This window comes from Chrysochloris asiatica, unplaced genomic scaffold (genome assembly GCF_000296735.1).
Source record: "Chrysochloris asiatica unplaced genomic scaffold, ChrAsi1.0 scaffold00035, whole genome shotgun sequence".
NCBI classification, from domain to species: domain Eukaryota; kingdom Metazoa; phylum Chordata; class Mammalia; order Afrosoricida; family Chrysochloridae; genus Chrysochloris; species Chrysochloris asiatica.
The window spans coordinates 7,888,239-7,913,784 of record NW_006408553.1 but is presented as its reverse complement, the minus strand read 5'-3'; the positions used below and the strand labels follow the sequence as shown (position 1 = coordinate 7,913,784).

General features: G+C 38.0%; 1 protein-coding gene across 1 annotated transcript; it reads left to right on the top strand.

Annotated features, from left to right (window-relative positions):
- The first annotated feature begins 127 nt into the window (after positions 1-127).
- On the top strand, positions 128-25,545 carry GOLGA7 (golgin A7). The gene is made up of 5 exons (XM_006859936.1): positions 128-434; positions 5,586-5,738; positions 20,322-20,423; positions 21,477-21,539; positions 25,223-25,545. The coding sequence occupies exons 1-4, from the start codon at positions 324-326 to the stop codon at positions 21,522-21,524; spliced, it is 414 nt and encodes a 137-aa protein (XP_006859998.1). The 5' UTR covers positions 128-323; the 3' UTR covers positions 21,525-21,539; positions 25,223-25,545.
- The last annotated feature ends 1 nt before the right edge of the window (position 25,546 follows it).

Genomic DNA, 25,546 nt, shown 5'->3' with positions numbered 1-25,546 from the left:
GAGGGGCGGGGAAAAATACTTTTTGCGACGGGACGTAAGTGACGTGAAAGGCAGCACGACAGCGGCTGGAGGGTAGTGGAGGCGGGTTCGTGTTTCCCGGGCCGAACTCGGCTGTGGGGGGCGCGGGGCCTGGGCAGGGCGGTAGCAAAAGGCCTGTCGTGACAGCATGGGTGAGGGGGTGTGGGGCGGGGGAGGCCTTGGGTTGTTTTGGACTGTGGGTGGGTGCGAGGGGCTGGCGGGCTGGAGTCCCGGGTCCAGGCCAAGGATCTGACCCGAGGTTGGTGTTCCTCCGACCCCGCAGCGCGGCCCATCCTGTCCTCGCCATGAGGCCGCAGCAGGCGCCGGTGTCCGGGAAGGTCTTCATTCAGCGAGACTACAGCAGCGGGACACGCTGCCAGTTCCAGACCAAGTTCCCCGCGGAGCTGGAGAACCGGGTATGCTGCCTGGCTCCCGCACCTGTTCTGGGGCGAAGTGGGGAGACGCCCCAACCACTGGAGAGGGTCTGGTCCAGTACCCGGCCCACTAAGTGTCTCTCAGCTCTGGGGAGGGAGAGGCAAAGAGGGGCCTTGGCCAAACCCATATGGAGAGGTTCACTAGGCAAGATCTGGTGTTGGCAGGAGTAAAAATAAATAAGGCTGCCCCTCCGAGTGTGATGACTTATGAAACTGTGATGCCCAGTGTAGGAATCGGGGTACCTAGTAGTCTTATCCTTAACTCTGTTAAGAAGGTGATGGAGAGCTAATTCCTGAGGTTACAGGCCACTTCATTCAGCAGTGTAAACAGGACTCCTTAGGACCTGAAAACCTGGACAGGAAAATATCTCAGAATAAGGCCTTAAATTTGTCACCCCGTATTTGGGTCACTGGGAGCCGCCAACGTTGGCTGAATAGGTCTGAATAGGCTTTTGAGGCAACCTTGGTTTCAGAAATGAAAGGATGGGATTTGTTTCACTGTTCTTTAGAATTGTTTTCAAGAAGAACAAAAAATCATTTTATCTTATTGTAAAGGCACAATGGTGTGTGTGCGTATGTGTGTGTTGTACCGTATGCGTGCGCACACCCAAAGAAAAATTATTTTGGTCTTGAGCCAAGTTACCTTGTGAATCGCTTTCTAGTTAGATGGGAACAAGTTTCAAGGCTCTTTCCTCTTACATTTTACTGAGACAGAGATGATTAGGCATGACATGGGTGTGGAATTAAATGCTGGTCTTGGAATAAGTGGGCGTATATGAGTCTGTACTACAGAAATACGTAGCAGTCGTTTTTAGTCAGCTTGTAGCTAGGTGGGTGGTTCTACCTGATGGCCAAGGTTGGGGGGAAAATCAACCAACACCAATTAAAGTATTCCTCTTTCCTTAAGCTTTTAAGGAGCGCTGGTAGTGTAGTGGTTACCAATTGGGCTGCAAACCTTAAGGTCTGCAGTTCAAAACTACCAGCTGATCCGCGGGAGAAAGATGAGGCTTTCTGCTCCCGTCAAGATTTACAGCCTCGGAAACCCTGTACAGGGTTGCTATGGGTCGGAACAGACTCGAAGGCACTTAACAACAACTTTCCTTCAGCTTAGCTTATAGCCACATATAGCTCATGAAACAAGTGTATTTCTTTAACTGCAAACTAAAGATCAAATGTACCATATAAAGATGGTTACAGACAACCTAGTTTGTGAGCCATCATATAAATACTGGTAGTTGGTTGTCAAGATGTTATGCCTAACAATAGGTAGACATTACCACGTTGGTGTGAACAGGTTGAGCAAATTGCCAATTGACTAAAGTTACTAAATGCTGTTTTTGAAATAATTTAAAATCACACTTAACATGTTGTACATGTTGGGACTTATATAAAATCGATCAAATGTTTTATTTTTAATAGAAACTATGACTTAGACAAATTATGTATTTTCAGGTCAAAATGCAAGCTTCGTTTTCACCAAATGTATTTTGGATTCACAAGATTCCTTTGTTTATGGATTTTAATGTCAAACTTCCAACTCAGTCAATATATGTATGCAGAATTAAATGTCAGCCTTCCACTCTGTGTGTGGTGGTGGTGGTTATGTGCCGGGGTTCTGACTCTTAGTGAGCCTGTATAGGGTTTCTGAGGCTGTAAATCTTTATAGTAGTAGAAAGCCCCATCTTTCTCCTGTGGAGCTGCTGCTAGTTTCGAACTGCTGGCCGTGAGATTAGCAGCCCAATTCATTACCTCTTCGCTACCAAAACTCCTTCCTGTATGTGGTAGAACTTAAATTTTATAGTCTGAATCAAGTAATAAAATATAGTTAGTCCTCCACTGGTTCTTACTGGTAATCGATGTTTTTAAATTCTATAATCCTTTTAGTTCTTTAATTTCATATAGCCCAGAACTGCTTGTGGTACTGAGTACAATATGAAATATTATATGCTGCTGTTCAATTGTGCCTTTCATTTTTAGTCTTTTTAAATGTTTGCTTTAAAACACTAGTTTATACTTTAAACAGCGTTGGAAAACTTTGAATTTTCCCCCCATGTTGAGATTAAATTATAGGTTTAAATTTTTCTTGCTTTGTTTGATGGAAAATTGAAGGATTTCTTTGTTTTGCTACTACTTACCCTAGAAATTGTACTTGTTGCTCTGCCAGTGGGGCTGATTTTCCTTTTGTGTAACTAGCACACTTGGTAATTTACAATAGGAAGAAACTAGTATACAAATGTTTTGTATTACTTTTCAACATTTCTTTCAAACCACATTTCTGGTTTAAAATGTGGGAGTGAGGACAAGTTATGTCTGTTAGTAGGTTTTCTTTTTGTCCTTTCGCCATTGCCTGTTAGAATATAATACTTAGGTGCTTGTGTGCTTTGTTGCCACAGAAATCATTAAAGAAAAGCTTTATTCTAATTTTACCAAAATGTAGATCTCTTAGGAGTCATTGATTGTTGTAGTTAAGTGCCATCAAATCTAGTCTGACTCATAGCAATACTATATAGGGTTTCCAAGCAGTGGATAGTAGATTTGAATGGCTGACCTTGCGATTAGCATTCCAGTGCTTATCTTACAGTGCCACACCTGGATGCCATGTTTGATTACCTGAAAAGTTGGCAATTTAATGACACCCAGAGGTGCCTCAGAAGATAAACCTGGCAATCTGTTTCCAAAAGATCACAGCCTTAAATACCTTATGGAGAAATTCTGTTAACACAGATGGAGTTATGAGTCAGAAAGAACTCAGTGGCAACTAACAACAACAGACATTTTAGGCACCATTGGTCTAGGTAGAAAAAACAAAACAGTGACTCATAACTGAGCCGTTTCCTTGTTCCTCTGCATACCTTTAAAAATATGTGTCTACATCTGTCTGTAGAGATTACCTTTTGATTTGCTACTGTGCTCATTTTAAGTATTAGCACCAGGCTTTCTACCACAAGCTCAACAGGTAACAAAAATTATGAGAAAATGAGCCGATATTCTATTTCCATTTTGATTTAAAATGTTTATAAGCCCAAGTTTCTGTCTGTCTGACCTTAGGTTGTTTAGGGGTTTTTGTGTGTTTGTTTGTTTGTTTGTTTCTGTTTTTCTGTACAAAGGAAGATTTCATACAAGAGAGAATTCATATATAAGTAGTTATTATTTTTAGGAATAAGGGAGGCATTATGTGAGAGAAGGCCCACAGTGACAACAGATAATTGTGGTTTGTTACCAAGAGTGATAGTATTGGGTGAAGTACGCTGCTAATGGGTTTTCAGAGTCCTAGGATAATATATTGAGATTTGAAATCGGCAGCATCCTGATGGGAGAAGCAAGTAAAGTAATGTTGAAAAACAAAGTATAAGCAGATGGTTAGAATAATCATCTGTAATGCTGTAAGTTTTAAGTAACAAAACAATTATTTTAAAAGAGGACATCCAAAAACATAAGAGATGGTGAATGTATTGCACTTAAATTTTTAAAGGATTTCTTCATACGAAATAAAAATGATCATGCAAATACATGAAGAACTGAAGTGTACCTGATAAAGTATATATGTGGAAAATAAAATGAACGTTCACTGTATATAAGAGAAAAACAAAACATCTCATTTGTTTGCCCAAAAGGGGTTGGCGGATTGAGTAATAGAGTCCAAGCTGTGCTTTTGATTCTGCTGCTTAAAATGCTCTTCCTTTGCTTTTTTGCTTAGCAAATTCCAGTGTTTAGGTACACAGTGGTATGTAACAACAACAACTCCAGCTACAAGAAATTCTGCCTCCTTTTGTGTCCCCCACTATATGAGGGCTTGAAAAAGTGTGTGGGAAATTTCTGTTCTTTCTATTTTTGATGAACTTTTTATATGCCTCTGCTCTTAGTCAATTTATCTCATTACTTTGTTCATATATCTGTTGTGCTCAGAGGATTAAACTCCTTGAGGACTGAGATTATGTCTTATTTATTTTTTTATAAGGTCTGTCATAATGTCTGGGCATATGGTAGGAGCTCAATAAATGTAAATATAAGTGAATAAAAAGATGAGTGGATTGTATAATTGAATTAAGTTACTTGAACGGCAGTATATTTAAAAAACCTAATTCCATGGAATTGATTAATATCAAGTAGAAATGTGCTCCATTTCAGTGACGGTTTTTCAGTAGATCACCAGACCTTTCTTTCAAGGCACAGGTGGGTGGGCTCTAATCTCTAGCCTTTTTGTTAGCAGGGATTAACCATTTGTACCATCCAGGGTCTCCAAAACCAGTTGCCATTGAGGCAACTCCAACATAATGCAATTCCGACTCATAGCAACACTGTATAGGGTTTCCAAGGAGCGGCTGGTAAGCTTGAGCTGCCGTAAACAGTTTCAGTAACATAGGTCTAGACTTAATCACTTAAAAATGATTTGCTATTAGATAAGAAATGAGTCCCTAGGTGGTTCAAACGATTAAGCATGTGACTACTAGCCAAGAGATTGGCAGTTTAAATCCAGAGGTGCTTCAGAAGGTAAGGTTGATGATCTGTCTCTGGAAGATCATAGTCTTGAAAACCCTGTGGAGCACTTATATTCTGGCATAAATACACGGAGTTGCCATAGGACTGAATTAACTCCCTGGCAAATAACAGCAACAGTTAGGTAAGAATATGAGGGGGCTTCTAAAAGCTCATGGAAAAATTCCATTATCTTTTTTCTTTCATTTTTCCATGAACTTTTTGAAGCCCCCTCATATACCAACTTCTCATTATCAACATCATTAAGCTCCAAAGACGTTATGCAAATTTAGTGGTATGCAAAAATGAAGGATGACCACATCAGATCACAAAATGGAAGATGACTACTTCATCACATAACTGCAAACCACTGAGAATGATAGCCCAACTTCACTGATGCAGAACCTTAAGCAGCACAGCCAGTGTTACTCTCGCCTAGCACCTCTCAGCATGCAATACTTCCCAGATGTACATCACTAATGCCAAATAGTCAAATAGTGACTTTTTGCCATTGTAAATGAGAAATGTATTGTAATGAAGTAGTAAGTGTGGAGTAAGTGTATTGACATTGACAAAACAGCAGAGAAAATGAATCAGTTGAGTTGCTGATTATTTCTCCAAAACTTACGTGTTTTCAAATTCTTTTTTCCCTAACAGATTGATAGGCAACAGTTTGAAGAAACCGTTCGAACTCTAAATAACCTTTATGCAGAAGCAGAAAAGCTTGGGGGCCAGTCGTATCTTGAAGGCTGTTTGGCTTGTTTAACAGCATACACCATCTTTTTATGCATGGAAACTCATTATGAGAAGGTGAGGCTATGTTTGTTTTCATAAAATCTCCTAAAATCCTAGAGGGTTAGTTTATGTTTACATGGCAACAATTCCCATGACGTTTATAAGGACATATATAATACTAATTCTGTTTCTGTTCGTGATGTCCAGATCACTTTGGAAAGAGTCTAGAGCCTTTCAAACACAGATCAAACTTGGTTTGCCAATTTAGCGTGGACATAATAAATGTTCCAATTGGCCTGCATTTAAGAAGGGTGTAGGAAATTAATGTTCTAATTCTGCTCAGCTTTCTGAGAATCCTTTTACTTTATTTTTCTAAATTGCCATCTACTTTAGGTGTATTTACCCACCTGAGTGCTCACCTTCTTTCCAGCTCCTAACCCACAGCTGCTATCACCTCAACTCAATATGTTCAAAGTCAAACCTTATCCCTTGTCATTTTCGTCACTATCACCCGTATCGTTGCAGTACCATCTTTAGATGTGGCAGATCAAGGGGCAACAGGTAAAACAATTGTCACAGATTGAAATAACTACTATTGCATTTAACCATTTTCCCATTTATTTCCTTTTCATGATTTCCTCTGCCACTGTCCTAGTCTGTGCCTTTATTACCTGTCTCTCAGACTGTTGGAAAAGGTTTCTTGTGCACACAGTCCTTGTCTGCTAGCCTAAAGATTGGCAGTTCCAACTCATCTAGAGACAACTCAGAAGACAGGCTCTGCAGTCTCCTTCTGAAAGCCCCCATAGACCAGTTTTGCTGTACACAAATGGAGCCTCTGTGGAATGGGAATCATCTCAGTTGAGATGGTCTCCCAGCTAGTTCTTCCATTCTACTTTTTTTTTTCTTTCTTTCTTTCAGTTTAAATATCTGGTTTTGTATCTTTTATTACTGTTATTATAGGATTGTGTATGTAGAACTATTTACTGTTGTTGTCTTTTACTCTTGAGTACCTCCCAGTGTCTTTCTTTGCCTTGACGCTGTTGTGCTGACGTGTCCCTTACTAGGTACAGGCATACTTAGCTTAATTTGCTTCACAGATACTGTGGTGTACAAACTGAAGGTTTGTGGCAACCTGCATGAGCCTGTTTTCCAACAGCATGTGCTCACTTCGTGTCTCTGGCTCATTTGAGCAACGCTCACAATATTTCATACTTTTTCATAACATCATTGCAGACTTAATAGACTATACCAAACCAACTCACTGCCACTGAGGTACTTTCCACTCACAGCGTCCTTGTGTAAGTTTTCCAAGGCTGTAAGGCTTTATGGGAGCAGAAATGCTTATCTTTCTCCCTTAAAGCACCTGATAGGTTTGAATTGCTTACTTTGCAATTCAGTGCTTATCCTACATTGCCTCCTGAAATCTTTAATAGACTATGGAGGTATTGTTAAGTGCCTTCACATCAATTTCAACTCATAGCCACCCTGTATAGGATATTCGAGGCTGTAAATCTTTCTTGGAGCAGAAATCCTCATCTTTCTCCCACTAATAGACTGTATTTTGTATAAACATAATTTTATATGCTCTGGGAAGCAAAAAAATTGTGACACTTTATTGCAATACTTGCTTTACTGATCTGAAAGTAAACCTGCAGTATCTTTAAGGTATGCCTGTTCTGCCTTTCCCTTCATCCAACTTAATATGTGTCTGCTTTGTGGTGATTAATGAGGGAGGCCTGGTAGTGCAGTGGATAAAACGTTGGGCTGCTAACCAGTAGGTTAACAATTCAAAATCACCAGCCACTCTGAAAGTGAAAGGTGACACTGTCTTGCTTCGTGACAATTTGCAGCCTTGAAAACACATGAGGCAGTTATTCCCTGTTCTATGGGTCACTGTGTGTCAGACTCAACTCATCAGCAGTGTACTGTCCACTGGTTATCCAGTTAGTGATTTTTTTCTCTCTTCCCGCAACCCCCCAGCCCTGGTAACCATCCGAGAATGTTTCTTTCTTTCTTGACTTTTTAAAATAGTGGTTTTATTTGTTCTTTTGTGAACAATTTCTTTCATTCAGCATTATGTCCTTCAGATTCTTCCATGTTATGAAATGTTTTGCAGATTGATCATTTAATGTATATGGTAATACATTGTGTGAATGTACCATAGTTTGTTTATCCATCCAGTGATGGGCACTTAAGTTTTGTTCATCTTAATGCTGTTTATCCTAAATAAAGCTAATGTGATGAACTTGGGCGTTCATTTCTCTATTCATGTCACAGCTCTTATTTCCCAGTGGTGGTAGTGGTGGCTGTGTACCGTGGAGTCGGTTCCGACTCATAGCGACCCTGTACAGGGTTTCCTAGGCTGTAAATCTTTACGGGAACAGAACACCTCATTTTTCTCCTGCAGAACAGTTGGTAGTTTCGAACTGCTGACCTTGCGGTTTGCAGCCCGATTCGTAACTACTACACTACCAGAGTTCCTTATTTCCCAGTATATGTACCTAATACTGGGATTGCTGGATTATATGGTATTTCCTTCTAACTTTTTAAGTAAGTGTCATACCATGTCACAATCTCACCAGCCTATGAGAGTTCCAGTCTCACTACATCTTGCCAGCATTTGTTTTCTTTTTTTTGATCATTACTGTTATTGCCAGGGTGAGATGATATCTCATTGTTGTTTTGAGTTGCATATTTCTAAATGGAGTTCTGATGTGGTGCTGTAGTATAAACACTGGACCGCTAACCATGAAGTTGGTGGTTCTAACTCACCAGGTGCTCCTTGTAAACTCTGTACAGGGTCACTGTGAGTCAGAACTGTATAGCACGTAACAACAACAGTTAATGAGCCTGCACATCTATTCATGTATTTGTTGTCTGCCTGAGTATCTTCTTTGGTGAAGTATGTGTTCATACCATCTGCCCATTTTTTAATTGGATTGTTTTATCTTTTTTTGTTGATTGAAGGGTTGAAGTTTTCTATAAATTTTAGAGATTGGTCCCTTGTCAAATATGTCAGTTTTTTTTCCCCACGGTCTAGGTTGTCTTTTTACTCTTTTGGAAAAGTGTTTTGATGTGCTTAAGGTTTTAATTATTAGGAGGTCCACTTGTCTAGTTTATCACAGTTGTCTAGTTTATCTTCTGCTGTTTGTGAATTTTTAGTTATGTTTGATTGACTGTTTTTGCCATAAATTAGGGCCCTAAAGTTTGCCTGTTTTTACTTCCATGATCTTTATGTAATTTGTTGTTGTTGTTATGTGCCGTGGAGTCGGTACTGACTCATAGCGACCCTATACAGGGTTTCTCAGGCTGTATAGGTCTTTGGTCTATCTCAAGTTCATTTTTGTATATAGTGTGAGGTATGGACCCTGTTTCATTTTTCTGTAAATGAATATCCAGTTTTTACAGCATCATTTGTTAAAGAGGTATTATTTCCCCATCTAATGGATTTGGGACCTTTGTTGAAGATTTGCTGTCCATTGGTAGACAAATTTCCTATAGGTTTTCAATTCTGTTCTATTGGTCTGTATTGTCTTGCCAGTTCCAGGCTTTTTGACTACCATGGCTGTATATATGGTTGGTTCTGAAATCCAAAAGTATGAGGCCTTCTATTTTATTCTTCTTTAGTAGTGTTTGCTTTTCTGGCTCATGTTTCCTTTCTATAACAAGTTTTTCTATCTCTTTACAGAATATTGATGGAATTTGGATTGGGATTACATTTTATCTATAAATCACTTTAGAGTCCTGGTATGGTGCTGTGGGTTAATGCACCAGATTACAAAGCCATTTGAACTGCAAGGTCAGCAGTTCAAGCTCATCAGCTGCTCCTTGGAAGCTCTGTACAAGGTCACTATGGGTCAGAACCGACTCAACAGCACTTAACAACAGCAACAACAACATAGATCACTTTGGATAGTATTGGCATTTTCACAATGCTAAGAATTCCTATCCAGAAGCATAGCATCTTCTTCCATTATGTAGTTTTCTTGGTTTCTTGTAGCTGTGTTTTCCAGTTTTCTTTGTATAAGTCTTTTGTATTTTCTGGATAGGTTTATTCCTAAGTATTAAATCTTTTTGATAGCTATTGCACATAGTGTTGTTTTCCTGTCAGAGTTCTCTTTGTTATTGTAGAGGATCTTGTACCATACCACTTTGCTATATTCTCCCATTAGTTCCAGTAGATTTTTTTGTTGAGTCTCTGGGTTTTTCTGTATAAGATCATATCATCTGCAAAGAGAAATAGTTTTACTTCTTCTTTACGAATTTGTATGTCTCTTACCTCCCTTTCTTGCTTTATTGCTCTGGTTAGGACTCCCAAGTGCAATATTGAGTGGTGATAAAAAGCATCCTTATTTGGTGTCTGTTTGCAAGGGGAATGCTTTCAGTTTCTCTCCATTGAGAATAATGTTGGCCATTGGCTTTTCTATATGCCCTTAAATAAATTGGGGCATTTCCCTTTCCTTCTATTCCTATTTTGCTGAGAGTTGTTGGATATTGTCAAATGCTTTTGCCACATTGATTGATACAATCATGTGGGTCCTTGCCTTTGTTTTTATTCATGTGGTGGATTCTGTTGATTGTTTTTCTAATGTTGAATCATTCTTGATTCCTGGTATGAATTCAACTTGATCATGATTTCTTATTATAATAATATGATGTTGCATTCTATTGTTTAGGATTTTGTTGAGAATAAGGGATATTGCTGTATGCTTTTCTATTTTAGTGTTTTTCCTGGCTTTGGTATTAGAGTTTTGCTTGATTCATAGGATAAATTTGGAAGTATTCCTTTCTTCCTTCCTTTTATGCGTTCTGAAATAACTTGAGTAGAATTAGTGTCAGATTAATATTTAATAGAATTCTCCAGTGAATCTGTCTGAGCCAGGGATTTTTTCATTGTTGAGTGTATGACCTCATCAATTTCTTATTTTGTTAGGGGCCTGTTAAAGTCATCGACCTCATTCTGTGTTAATTTAGCTGGGTTGTATGTTTCTTGAAATTTATCCATTTCTTCTTAGTTTTCAAATTTGTTGGAGTACAGTTCTTCATAATTTTGTCATTATCCTTTTAATTTCAGTTGGTTCTGTTGTAATGTTATTTGCATCAATTTCCCACTTTTCCTTTGCTAATTTGGCCAGTTCGCTTTCCGAGCTGCTTTTGTTGATTTTATTAATCCTTTAAAGGTACCAGCTTCTAGTGTTCATTCTTTTGTTTTTGCTTCATTATTTCTGCTCTGGTCTTTATAAATTCCCTTTATTTAAGTGTCTTTGGGCATTTTTTTACTGTTCTTTTTCTTTTTGTTGGAGTTGATAGGGTGTAGATTTTGGCTCATTCTTCCTTTTTATAAAAAAAAAAAGTGTAAAATTATTAAGAAAATATACTTCAGGTCAGAAATCAACAATACTGTACACCTAATCCTCACTGTCAACTATCTTGTTATCCGACATTTTGTGTTTATGACAACAGTAATTATTTGATTATTTTGTGCATTAATGACATTAACGTGCATCTGCAAGTACCAAACTCTGAGGTAGGAGGTGAGGGTAACACTGGCTGTGATGGTGACAGTTGTATGTCAGCTTGACTGGGATCTGAGTCTCAGTGGCTTTGGCTGTTAGGTGATAATGGAGCCCTACTCTATTTTGCTATAACACCAGTTTTTTCATAATGACCATGTCTGTGGAACCTAATCATCTGAATAAGTGAGGAGTGGTTTGTATTGACTTGCCATTGGAATGACAATAGGACAGTGTTGTCTTGAATAAACATTTAATTTGATGGACAGTTATTATTCTTAAAAGGTATCCTTTAGTTGTAAGGGCTGAAAATTTAGCTGAAAAGTCTTTTCAAATTTCTACATTAACTTTAAAGCTTTATCAGATATATGAGAGCAGTAAACTGAGGGCTACTCAATTAAAAATCATCTCACATCCTATTGCCTTCTGGTTCTTTCTAGAATCAGACCCATTCTTCTCTCAATACCTCCCACCTGTACCTGGGCATTCATTCTCATTTCAGAGTATCTGTTTTATTGAGACCCATATTACCCTATAAACTTTCTCAGACTACTAGAATGTTTTTGCTTATGTAATTTGAAGTGCTCAACTAAATAACCTGGTTTGCAGGTTATTTTTAGTCTAATAACAACTGGAAGTAGATGCACACTATTGAAGGTGCTCACATGAAAGCGTTACTATAGGTGAAAGTGTATGTCAGTCATCCTCTTTTAACAGTGATTTATACCTTCTCTAAAAGCCACAAATCAGCTACTGTTGTTGTTAATGGGTTCCAACTCACAGTGACTCTGTATAGGGTTTCTGAGTAGCAGTTGGTGGATTTGAATTGCTAACCTTGCTGTTAACTTTCCAGTGCTATACCAGTATTCCACAAAAAGAGCTTAAGTGTTTATTTTTAAAGAATTATTAAAGTACTAACATATCATGAATTGCTGCTTTGGTAGACATAGTTGCTACTATGCCACTTGTTTCATTGACTAGTTTTTTGTTGTTTTCAGTTTTAGGAGAAGGTCCTTATCTCTTCACCTCATTTCCTGATTCCTTGAAGATCTCCATGTGACTTGTGACTTGATATCAGTCTTCTCCCTCCTCTGCTCTGCTTAGTTGTTTAATCTCTTTATTCTCTCTCAACACTGTACTGTGGTTTGAGTGAAAGTTTACAGAGCAAATGAGTTTTCCATTCAGCAATTTACGTACATTAATTGCAATCCCCTCAGAGTAACAGCATTCTTCCCACTTCCTCCCTAGATTTCTGGTTTCCATTTGCCAATCTTTCCTGCCCTTTCCTGGCTTCTGGGCTTTGTCTTTGGACACATGCTCTCCTTTAGTTCTTCTTTGATTGGTAGTTCTAAGGAACATGTTCCCCACAGGTGTCATTGTAGTTTTGCACTCTTCTTGGATAAATGTTTTTATTGCTATCAGTTGACCTGTGAGCATTGCTTTTGCTGTATATCATATTTATTCATTCTTGATTGATTCTAGGAGAGTTTTTAGGGGTTTTTTTCCATTTTTTATTCTTTTACCCAGTAGTTTTTAAGCACAATGTTACTCGGTTTCCATGTATTTCATTTTTTTTTTTACCCCTTGTTCTTCCTGTTATTAATTCTAATTTTATAGTGTTGTGATCCAAAAAGATGCTTTGTATTATTTCAGCGTTTCTAAACTTATTGATGATTGCTTTATGTCTTAACGTATGGTCTATTCTAGAGAATGATCCATGTGTCCTGGAAAATAGTGGTTCTGTGCTGTTGTTAGGTGCAGAGTTCTGTATATATGTATACACAAGACAACTAACCATAAGGTCTTCATTTCAAACCCACCAGCCAGTACATGGGAGAAAAATAAGGCTTTCTGCTCCCATAAAAATTTGTAGCCTCAGAAACCCAACATAGGTGCACTAAGAGTTGAATTTGACTAGATGGCGTTGAGTTTGGGTTTACCATGCCTTTGGTATAATGCTCATTAAATTAATGACTATGTTAATCATAATTGTTGTTAAGTGCTGTTAAGTCGATTCCAACTCTGTATAGGGTTTCCAAGGAGCAGCTGTGAGCTTGAACCACCAACCTTGCAGTTCAAACAACTTTGCAGAATGTTGCCCACAGTGCCACACCAGGACTCCTAATCATAATTAACCCCTAGTAAATCATTACATTCTGACAATATTTAGAAAATGAAATGTTGTAGTGTTATCCATATTATACTCCATCTGATAGAGGTGTACCTATGATTGCCTTACACACCATGTAATTGCAGCTGGTAAAAATATTTTCTATTAGCTGAGAATGCTGCTGTATTCGTCATAAGCATCCTGACTTGTAGTCTCTTGTTGTTAAGGGCAGTTGAATTGGTTCCAACTCAGAGTGAACCTGTTACACAAGTTCACCTTTCCAAGAAGGAACTGGTGGGTTTGAACCACTAACCTTGTAGTTAGCAGTCCAGTGCTTACCCTACAGTGGCACAGTGTTATTGTAATTCCATGTTATGTAAAAGTATATTTGAATAACAAAATTAATCGTTTATATCCTCCATATCACAGAGAAACAGCTAAGTTTGATTTCTGTTTAATGTCTTGATCAGAATCAGAATTTAGCAACAAGGATTTGTATACGCCACTTTCAGCCTGTTTGGTCTTAGTAGTTCCTCTTTTAATATATTGAGTTCTATAGGCACCTTCTTTTGGTGAGTGAAGGGATGGGATCCATTCACTTGATAAATACTGAATGCCTACTATGTGCTAAGCATTGTGTAGGAGACGGAACAAAGGAAAACATCCTGGAGGTTATAATTTAGTAAGAATAACAAAGAAACAAAACAAGCAACATTGTGACAAGTTTCTTGACAGAAACAAACTGGCCAGATAGAAAATAGTAGAAGAAATTAAAGTTGGATCCTGTAGTCAAAAAAGACTCTGAGGTAATGGCATTTAAACTAGTAGGTGAGGGATGAAAAGCCCAGGACAGAATGTTCAGGCAGAGAAATCACTCTACTGTGAGATAGGAGGATAAAATTGAATTCATATGGATATGAATTAGTCATACTGGATGGTCATTTAGCAAAATATGATACTGCGATTTTTTTAATTTTGTTCCGTTCTCCTTCCTAATACCTGTTCAGCTGTGTGTCTGTCTATGCTTTGTCTACTTGTAGGTTACTGTTGTTGCAGGATTGTGTGTATTTACCTTTGTTGCCTTTAACTCTGCTCCTTTATCATTTGCAGACTCTGTATATTGCCTTTCCCTTCACCCAAGTTAGTGTGCTGAGCATTTAATTTCCCCTCCCCCTCACTCCCTTGCCCCACTCTGTAAATATCAAAGAATGTTTCTTTTTTGTGTGAAAACATTTTCTTGACTTTTTATAATAATAGTCTCATACAATTTTTGTCCATTTGTGGTTGTTTATGTGTTCATGTATATTTGTTGAACTAGGTACAAATACCTCCTATTGGCATCAAAACTGAAAACTGGTAATTGGTGTCAGCCAAGTCATTTACTGACTATGGGATCTTGCATAAGTTATTTAATCTGTTATCTCAAATGTGTAATGGATATTAGAATTAATAAATTGTCACACATATGGTAGATGCTTAACAAGCAGATTTTTTTCTTAAAATAAATATTATAGTGAAGCTAGAGTCCTGGAGTGGTGCTGTGGGTTAATGTGCCACACTGCAAAGTCATTTGAACTGCAAGGTTGGTGGCTCAAGCTTACCAGCTGCTCCTCAGAAACCCTATACAGGGTCGCTATGGGTCGGAACCAGCTCGACAGCACTTAACAACAAGAAGTGCTGTATAAGTTTTAATCTGATCTTTGTGAATTTATATGTAAATTTTTTCTATATCATGTATTTTTCAGCAGCTGCTAGTTTATTTCAATGCTAAAATATTTACCATCTCTCAATTCAGTCCTTTCACTGAGAAGACAGTTCTCCCCACTGTCTTCTGTTCTTGTAAAGGCAAAAAAGAAAGATTAGAATATATTATATAATGACATTTTATAGACTCAGAAAAATAAATAAATACAATGGAAATGAATTGGTTCAAAATTATGTTTTACCTTTAATTTATATGCAGTATATCAGGACTCCTGCAGGCACAGTGGGTAATCCCTTGACTGCTAACCCAAAGATTAGTGATTGGAACCCACCAACTGCTCTACATGAGAAGGATGTGGCATTCAGCATCCATAAAAATTACAGTTCTATGCTTTTCCATAGGGTCAATAAAACAACATAAGGTATTACTTTACAGTTTAAAACAAATTTCCTTTCTCTTTGTAGATTATAAGCAAATAAAGACCACATAAAAGTAATCAAAACACCTAAACTTGGGGCGTGGGCACATTTTAAAATAAGTGGGCGTTTTAGAAATTGATATAAAAAACTAGATCATATAAAGTGAGTAACTTGAATGATCCTAATTAAATGTTGTTAAATTTCAATTCATAGTGACCCTCTATAGTGTTTCCGAGGAGCCACTGATGAGTTTGAGCCAGCAATCTTACAGTGCCTTGTTTTATTTTTCAAAGAAAAATATTTTTTTTTACAATTACAAAACAAAAAATATATATTCATTTAAATGTCCAAAGGGCACATTCTGCCAGCCAGCCTCCTGCCCACAGGTGCATGGACCTAGAGCTTACAACTGCTGTCTCTCCATGCCACCATCTCTGCTGTCATTGCTTTTCCAAGTACGAATCTCGTGGTCCACTCCTGCTCTTCCTTCTTGATGGTTCTAGCATGGTCTGTTCCTGAAATAAAAGATTACTCCCTCCTTTTAGTTACACATCTTCTACAATTACAGTTGTGATGATTGCAATTAATCCTGCTAACAATTACTCACAATTGAATTGTAAAATCCTATCACTGTTGTCCCCCATCCCCTTTCATCAGATCCATCTGGGAAAGAGTGAAACTATTCAGTAGGGATTCTACTTTATCTTCGTCATACTGAAACTAAGCATACTCATGAAGGCTTGTAAGTCAGCCACTTCATGTCTCTGTAGCTCCCCATTTTTGATAGCCAATGTGTAGATTTCTCATCCCTACCAACCCAGTACACTGAGAAAATGAGGTTGTTCCTTGATATAATGAAAGAATCCTTCCATTCTGGTTGGAATTTTGAGTCACTGCATTCATAGGCAAAAGTCTAGTTCATCAAATTGCAGTAATTCGCACTTGTTCACAGTATAAAAGAAAAAATTTCAGATGTGTATTTTTAATAAAATGTCAGAATTGTAAGAAAAACTGCCCTCTCCCTTTCCTAATTTTTGCTATTGTTTTTCACTTTATGAAACAATAGAGCTGAGTCGTTTCATCTTTAGTGTTTTGAACACTGAAATTCCTAGTCTACAAACAGTAAGTCAAATGTAATAGTGCTTACACTCTGTCATGTGGATTAAATTTTTTGAAATTTCAAATAGGCGCTTTAAATCTTTGTAGAACAATCGTGCATTTTTCCCTATAATGTGCTTTTTATTGATTTAAAATGAAGATAAAGACTTCCAGTGTCATTTCTCTATTGTTACTACCCATTATAATTAAGGAACAAAAATGCTTGTAGAAGATTCCTCTCTAGCTGTCTGCCTTGTTCATCTACTAGAAGGCATCACTTCTGCTTATGTGTAATCTATAAAGCAAACACAGAAGAGAGAGAAGATGAACACTTTCTGAAATTACTAAGATCCTGTTGACCTCACTTATCTTTGCTAGGCTTTTTTTTTATTATTATTATTGTGAATTGAGTGATTGTTTACATGGGAGACCATCAGCCTTACACTCATTCCGTTGTCCTTCATTTCATTGTACTGACTACAATCCCCTCCATGCATCATCATTCAACAGCATTTGCTTCCAATCCCTCTGTTTTTTTGGATGTACACAGAAGCACTCAGGAATATATAACCATTCAAACAACCAAAGGGTATACTCTGCACACCAGCCCCCGGCCATCAGCACACAGCCCCTGTCCGTCCTTGAGTCTAGAGTCCCCGGCCACTGCATCTCTCCACATCATCATCTCTGCCTCCATCTCTGGCACCGCTGTTTCTCTGGGTAGGGTCCATACTCTGCTCTTCTCCCTTGATGGTCCCAGGGTCCACCGCTCCTGGACTGCAAAATCAGTCACTCCGATCCTTTTGTTACAAAACATCTACCTTTACATTTGCAGCATTCACAATCAGTCCTGATAGCAGTTATTCACTACTGAACCATAAGAGTATTATCTTCATCTCCTTTCACCAGTCTCATCTAGACAGGTTGGAAACCACTCAGTGGAGATTCTACCTTCCCCTCACCCTCTGAAACCAAACTCCCTCTTGAAAGCTTGGAAGCCAGTCACTTTGTGTGCTTAGGCTATTTATTCTTTCTGGAGCATCTAGTCACCTTTCTCTAGTCTGGTGCTGTCAGGGAGGATAGTAGCCTTTTCTGAAGTTTAATTGTGGTTAAGAGGCTATTGAGCTTTGTAAATACAGATTGAGGTCTTGTTAGTAGTGTAAGAATAACAGGGACAGTTTTGTAAAATACTGTAGTTTGTTTTAGCATTGATTAACCAAAAATAGTAGTTGTTGTTGCTGTTACTGTTAAGTCTGTTCCAACCCATAGCAATCCTATATAGGGTTTCCAAGGAGCGGCTGGTGAGTTTGAACTGACGACCTTGTATTTCCAACCGACTTTGTAGTTCAGCGCATTTACCCACAGCGCCACACCAGGTAGTGAATAAAATGTTCATATAGTTTTCTTGGAGTGAGAATGGTGCTTTGTTTTATCTGGGGGATAATGAATGTATTCCTATTAATGCTTTTCTATTGTTGGAGAGAGTAAGAATTTAAAAGCATCTTGTTTAGTCCAGTAATACCTTCATATAAGATTTGGAGTACAAAAAGAAAGAACTATTTTCTTTCTGAACTGATACCCAAGTGCATATGAGTGTTACTAAAGTTTAAACACCTTACCCAATAAAGGTATGCTTGATTCAGATACAGGAATGCTATGTCTTTGTTAGTGATCTGTACCCAAGGAGAGAGAGAGAGAAGGAAGCTGTTCTCAAGGAATCCGTTTTTTGAAACCCAACATGCAAGCATTATTTCTAAGTGTCTTCCCGAGTGTTAATGACAGGGGAGATTGGCTGTTCAGTGTCTCATTCTGGTCTTTCAGTTGGGAAGGAAAATAGAAGACTGAGAGTCCTGGGTTGGGCATCTTTGTGGGTCATTTTCTTCTGTTCATTATTTAAGGAATGACTGGTAAACTGTGGTAGAAAGATAATGGTTGCTAAGATTGTTTTTGCTTGTAAAGACCAAGTACATCTCAAGATTCTTTGAGACTTGTAGTTAGAAGAGTGATGTATGTATCACTTCAGGTAATTAACCAAACCTCACTTGATTCCAGCTCTTAACAACCCTGTAGGACAGAGTAGAACTGCCCAGTAGGGTATCCAAGACTATAATCTTTATGGGGAGTCCTGGTGTGACACTGTAGGATAAACACTGGACTGCTAACCACAAGGTCAGGGGCTTAAACCCACCCAGGGTTGCTATGAGTCACACTGACTCGACAGCACTTTTAAGTCTTTAAAGGAGCAGACTGCTACATCTCTCTCTCTCATAGAAAGACCGGTCTGGTGGATTAGAACCCAAAGTCTTTGGTTTTGTACCCAGGTGCTTTAACCACTATACTAACAGGACTCCTGTGCAGATTGGTCTTGTTGTTAAGTACCTTTGAGTTGGTTCCGACTCATAGTGACCCTGTATCGGGTATCCAAGGAGCTGCTGATGAGCTTGAACCTCTGACCTTGCAGTTCAAACTGATCTTGCAGTCCAGCACACTAGCGCTCAGTGCAACACTAGGAAAAAGCATTTTCTATAGAAATGATGTTAATTTATTACATATAGAAAATGCTAGCCCCTCATATTCTTTAAATTATATCATGTACCTTAAAAACAATTTTTAAAGCATAAACCATGCAGTTGTATTACCCTCCAAAGATATAACCTAAGTAAGCTAAACTCTTTAAATTCTTTTCCTTCAGTAAGAAGATTCTTTTATTATATGCCACATAGAGTTTTAAATTATAAATCAATTTATACCAAAGCATCTAAAATGTAACATCCTAATTTGTTAGCTTGACCTGCTACATTGTCTACTTGAGCTTAAATCATTGCTCAGTTTCCAACTTTATTTCATATGGTTCTTTTTTCCCTTTATGTTGTGATCACATTTTATGTGTGATTTTGTCATTTGCTGATAGTGTGCATTTAGGGAAATAACATAGTAATTTAAAGAGCTGGATCCAAACCTCTTTGAACATGAAGGCCAGAAAGGGGTTATGATGACTTTTAGTCTGAAATAAAACATGTAACTCTCTTTGATTTTGGATATAGCTGTTAAGATTTATTTTCTTCTAGCTTATCTGTCTCAGAATTGCCCTTATTAAAGCTGGAGATTTGGCAATTTCCAGAAGTTCTTTGTATCTTATCTGGTTTTTGTCTACATTTGCCTTGACTTTTACAACCTTAATACTAGACTTATAAATTGAGGGCCCTGTCTAGGACATAGAGCAAACTGTAGGGGAGATTCATGGAAGTGATACAAGAAAGTTGTGGTCATCAGAAACTCCATGGCAGCTAATGCCACTTGCTTTCACAAAGGAAATAAAATTGTCAGTTCTAAAATGACTGTGCATTACTGAAAATTGATGAAAAGAGAGAAGAAACACTTCTTCCATGTTAAAAGGGAAGGCCCAGAACTATCCTAGATAATAGAAGATGACCACACTTTGAGTTGAGAAAGAGAAAAGCATAACTAACTATTGCTTAAGTGATCATCAATTTCTATCTCAATATCCAGGATTGAGGGGTAAGAAGGAGAGGTTTCTGTTCTCATCACACCTTTGTGTGCATCTGTACTTATACTGCATACACATTTGCCTTGAGTGAGAGTCCATCCTGCTACACTGTTATGTATTAAATCCTGGAGAGTTGGGTGCAATTGGTATGAGCCAAATAATCAGGACTGTATCCCTCCATATGAATCTCCATATGCCTTGATTTGAAAACTAATTCCACTGCTTGAATATATTGAGATCTAACTGACACTTAAAGGAAAATCTGTTGAAATGTGTAAAAAAAAATTGTGGTGTTTCTTTATCAGGTTCTGAAGAAAGTCTCCAAATACATTCAAGAGCAGAATGAGAAGATATATGCTCCCCAAGGCCTCCTTCTGACAGATCCCATTGAGAGAGGACTTCGAGTTGTATCTTTTTAGACCAGATTATAAGGTCCAAATACTTATAAAAAGAAAATTCTGGTAGTATTTTATGGCATTGGCCAGAGAGAATCTGATTCCCATCTCTTGCATTTGCCCCGGGAAGTTTCTGTGTAAATTGCATGCTTACCATAAGTCTCCTATCTCCAACCTTTTCTTTCATGAAACATGTCTTTCCTTCCTTTGTCTTATGCAGGTCTTTGTGGATTGCTTAGTATTCTGGTTACCGTCTTTCTTGGTGGTTCGGAGGGCATCTTGTAGTAATAATGGGGGTGGTATGAGTAATGCATTTCAGCTGTAGAAACTCTGAACTTAAAGCCCCTTTGAAATGCATAAACTCATAATGTGTGGTGAGACTTGTCATCCAAATGAATTGCAGTTCCATGGGTTCATCTACTAGTTGAAATCAGTTACAGCTGCCAGATGTATATTTCATTACCTTTGACATACTGTGCATATTTTTAGAGGCAGTAAGCTTTGAAAATCACTTAGTGAATTCGGTAAATAAAATTACAAAAGAACTAATACAGCTTGATGACACTGGAGTAATGGGTAGAGTCTATTTAAAAAAAAACAAAAACTGATATCACGTAATTCCAGACCTTCCAGCTGATAATAATTTCAGCAGTTTTATTATACTCATTGGCATTGGTTCTTAAACTTTTAGGGGTCATGAACCCGCTCCTAAAAATTTTTTTGCATATAATTACAAACAATTTTTTTTGAACCTTTGAGTTCATTACCTTCTGGTTAAGAGCTCCTTAACTCTTTAATAAATACATTTTGTTTTTTCCCCAAAACTCAAAATAAATGATAAATGTTTGGGAAGAACTACATATGTAGTGCTACAAATAACTACATTTCTTAAAATTTTCAGCAAGGTAGAGAAAGTATCATGTTTAACTTAAGTAGTAAAAAATTTTAATAACTTAAAATAAGCAATTTGAAGGGAAAGTCTATGCAGATAGTATACATCATCTTGCCATAGTCCTTTATGTGTTTTATTCTGTAGTGTGTTTTCTTAACAGCCATGCTGTTTAGATTGAAATTACCATTTATGAAGACAGAGGCATGAGCAGTGGAAGATAAACCTTAGCGTTAAAGGTAAATAAGAAACTAATACGATTTTTATGCAGGTTTTACAAAATTTGAAGGATTTGTGGATATTCTTCCCTGCGTGGTAAATAGATCATTAAATCATACAGTTAAGTAGTGGTGTCTTTGCTATGTTATAAGTTAATTACCGTGTTAGCTTGGCATTAAAATTGAACCAGAATTCTTTTTGGGGGTAAAGAATTTAAAGCTGATTTGTTTTCTTCCATTATTTTCTACTGATTTTATAGTTGCTCTGCTCTTCTTTTGGCTGAGGAAAGGGGAGAGTGCCAGGGGTAGTTTTAATATTTCAAAATTATCATAGGCATTTAAATAATAAGGATCCATTCAGAGAGCTCCCATTCCTCTTATATAATAAATGGCTTTAATAACCAAAGGAATATTTCAAAAGGTAGTAGAGAGGTTCTGAGTATTTTCATTGACTTATATTTATATGGCATCAGAGGTCTGAGAAGAAACCTAACCTAGTGTGGGGTTGTTACTGTTGTTGTTAAGTGCTGTCAAGTCAATTCCAACTCATAGTGACCCTGTCTGTATAGGATTTCTGAGGAGTGACTAGTGGGTTTATCCTGCCAACCTTGCTGTTAACAGTCCAGTGCTTATCCTACAGTGTCACACCAGGACTCCAACTTAGTGGGTAGAACCCTACATTTTATTCCTTAATTTAGAATGCCCTTGAATGAGTGAGAAACAAATTACTTAATAAAATAGAATCTAGAAAAATTGATACATTTGAATTATGCTGTTGATGAAGAATATTGAATACATCATAGACTGCCAGATGAACAGTCTGTCCTGAAAGTACAGCCAGAATGCTCCTTAGAAGGGGGGATGGCGAGACTTCATCTCATGTACTTTGACTTTGTTATCTAGAGGGACCATTCCTCAGAAAAGGAAATCATGCTTGGTAAAGTAGAGAGTATGCAAAAAAGAAAACCATCAACAAGGTGGATTACACAGTGACTACAACAGTGGGCTCAAACAGTGCAGCAATTGTGAGGATGAGGCAGAACCAGACAGTGCTTTGTTATCTTTTACATAGGGTCACTGTGAATCAGCATCTACTCGGTGGCACCTAACAACAACTAGGAATCTGTATTCAGAATCATGCTGTGACATTCTGGAACTAGTTTCAAAGTTCTTGAAGCCATGGTACATTAGCACAGCCTTTAAAGTGTCAGAAAATAGTACTTCCCTGTTTGAGTCTATTTCAGTCATAAGATCTGTCTACAGGTACTATTCTGCGACTGCACCTTTTGTAATTAACTTTGCAGGTAACTATAACTAAGTAAGGAGTCCTGGTGTGGTGCTGTGGGCTAATGCATCAGATTGCAAAGTCATTTGAACTACGAGGTCGGTGGTTGAACCTCACGAGCTCCTCCTTGGAAACCCTATACAGAGTCTCTATGGGTTAGAATTGACTCGATGGCACTTAACAGCAACAATCACTAATTAAGAGCCCTTGTGTGGCGCTGACACTAAACTGATATCCACAAGGTCAGCCATTCAAACCACCAGCCGCTTTTAGAAACCTTGTACAGGGTACCCTCACTAAGTGTTAGAACCTACTCAACAGCTCAGAGCAACAGCAACATCATTAATTTTAACAGGCAACACAGAGACAATGTACTAAAGCAAACATATTCCTTCCCATAACAGCAGTGATAGCTGTTATTTGGGGCAGCCATAATGTGCCAGCTATTGTGCAAAAAGTATTTGTCATTCTCACAAGAACCCTGCACTTTACATGTATTTCCCCCACTTTACAGATGAGCAAACTAAGGTGCAAATAGATTAAATTATATTCTGCAGGTCACATGGCTAATGTGATTAAGTGTAAAATCCATGCTTTTTATACATAGGCTTTCAAATACTCTCAGCAGCAGGAACATGGAAAAGAAAGAAGACATGGGATTATTATAAGTGTTTATCCACTTTTGGGGTTTTTTCCCTGTACTTTAACAAAATATTTTATCATCTGTTTCTTGTACCAGTCATTGGTACAAACCAAGCAACATTTCAGAACCACCTTCTTTTAGCATTAGTGAATGTGTCATCTGAATTCTTGAAAGCTGGAAATCTAATGCCATGTTCTGCCATATGTTTATTTATTTTAAAAGATTTTGTTTGGGGACGCTTAGTGTTACTTTCTCATGTACAATTTCCAAGCTGATATTTTTCATACAATCAGGAGCCTTTATGTGTGGTTTTCGTTACATGCCATTGGAATAAGTTTGTTTTATCAATTGCAGCTGCGTTGACTTGGCGCAATCCATTTGTCATGACTCATTTTGCAGCTATTATTGCTACATAGAATATTGTTCTGAGGTGCTGTGGGTTTTGAGCAATTACAAACCAGAAGCTAATCTATCAATATTCAAACAACTGTGAAATGTTGAAATGGGAAAGATTTACATTAGGAACTTCTGGGTAATTTCATGAATGCAAAAATTTTTCTTCAGCACAATTTAGTTTTCAAAGCTATCGTGTTCATCATCCCAAGACCCAGTGTGGGTTGAGATCTTGGAATAGGGGAAACCCTAGAAGAATAATTAATTATCCTGATAATAATTAATTATGAGAATAAACACTCCAAGTTGTGTTCAGGTTGAAGTACTATATGGGAGTTACAGTAATGATTTAATAAGAATATACAAATGTGGGAACAACTTTTACTTAAGTGTAAGAAAGAGTTTGAAATAAAAACCTATTGCTTTTTTATTGTTTAAAAATGAAATATGTGTGGTTATTCTATCACAGCAAATCAGTAAGTGATAATTACTGACCCTTTTCTGTGTGTCAAGAGTGTTCTAAATGGTCGATTTGAAGTGTCACAGCAACCTTACAGGGTTGATCCATACTGTGTCATCCTTGGTTTTCAAATAGGGAAACTGAGGCACGAGGCAGTTCAATTACTTGTTCAAAGCTAAACAGCTAGTTAAGGAGCTCTGGTAGCGTAGTGGTTACGAATCGGGCTGCTAACCTCAGGGTCAGCAGTTGGAAACTACCAGCGGTTCCGCTGGAGAAAGATGAGGCTTTCTGCTCCCGTAAAGATTTACAGCCTCGGAAACCCTGTACAGGGTCGTTATAAGTCGGAACTGACTCCACGGCACATAACAACAACAACAAACAACTAGTTGGTAGCAAAGACAGGGTTGCAGTCAAAGCTATCTGGTTCCAAAGTCTGCCCCTAATTTCTTCTGGTCAGAAATTTAAGTATGTGGGGTTTTGACTTCTAGACTCCTGAGTGGTATACTCACTTAGATAGTACGGGTCCAAGTATTTTATTAAATAGAACCCTAGGTTGAGGAGTTCTGGTGTGGTACTGTAGTATAAGCCCTGGTTTGATAACCATAAGGTAGTCAATTCAAACCCACCATCTGCTCCTTAGAAAGCCTACACAGGGTCACTATGAGTCAGAACCAACTGGATGGCACTTAACAACAGTAACAACTAAGTACAAAGTTGGTGGTCCAAACTGACCGGCTGCTCCTTGGAAACTCTATAGGGCCTCTGTGAGTCGGAGCCAACTCAAAAGCACTTAACAATAGCAGCAGCAGGCTAATAGAATATAACCCACATATTATGAGCAATCGGTTGGTATAGAGAGACATTTTTGTAGGTTATTTTTAATATCTGTTTCTGAAGCCTTTGCTTTTTCCCTTTCAATATAGATCCCACCTCAAACTGGGACCCTCCTCTGTCCACTGGCTGACCGCAGAGTGTCCCCTACCTCCTCTCCAGAGCATCATTCCTTTGTATCTGCTGCCAGAGCCATGGTGCCATTTACTCCAAGGACTTAACTTACTACAATTCCATGCCTGGGGTGACCTCTAGCCACTCAGCATCCACTTTGTGTCTCTAAATTGTGTAAGACTGTAATCTTTTGGTTAGTTTCTGAGAAAACACAATGAAGGATTTCACTTTTTTACTCAAAGCTGTTTAATAAAATTATGCAGTTGGTCTGCCCAATGCAAAGTTAATTTTGATCTGCCACT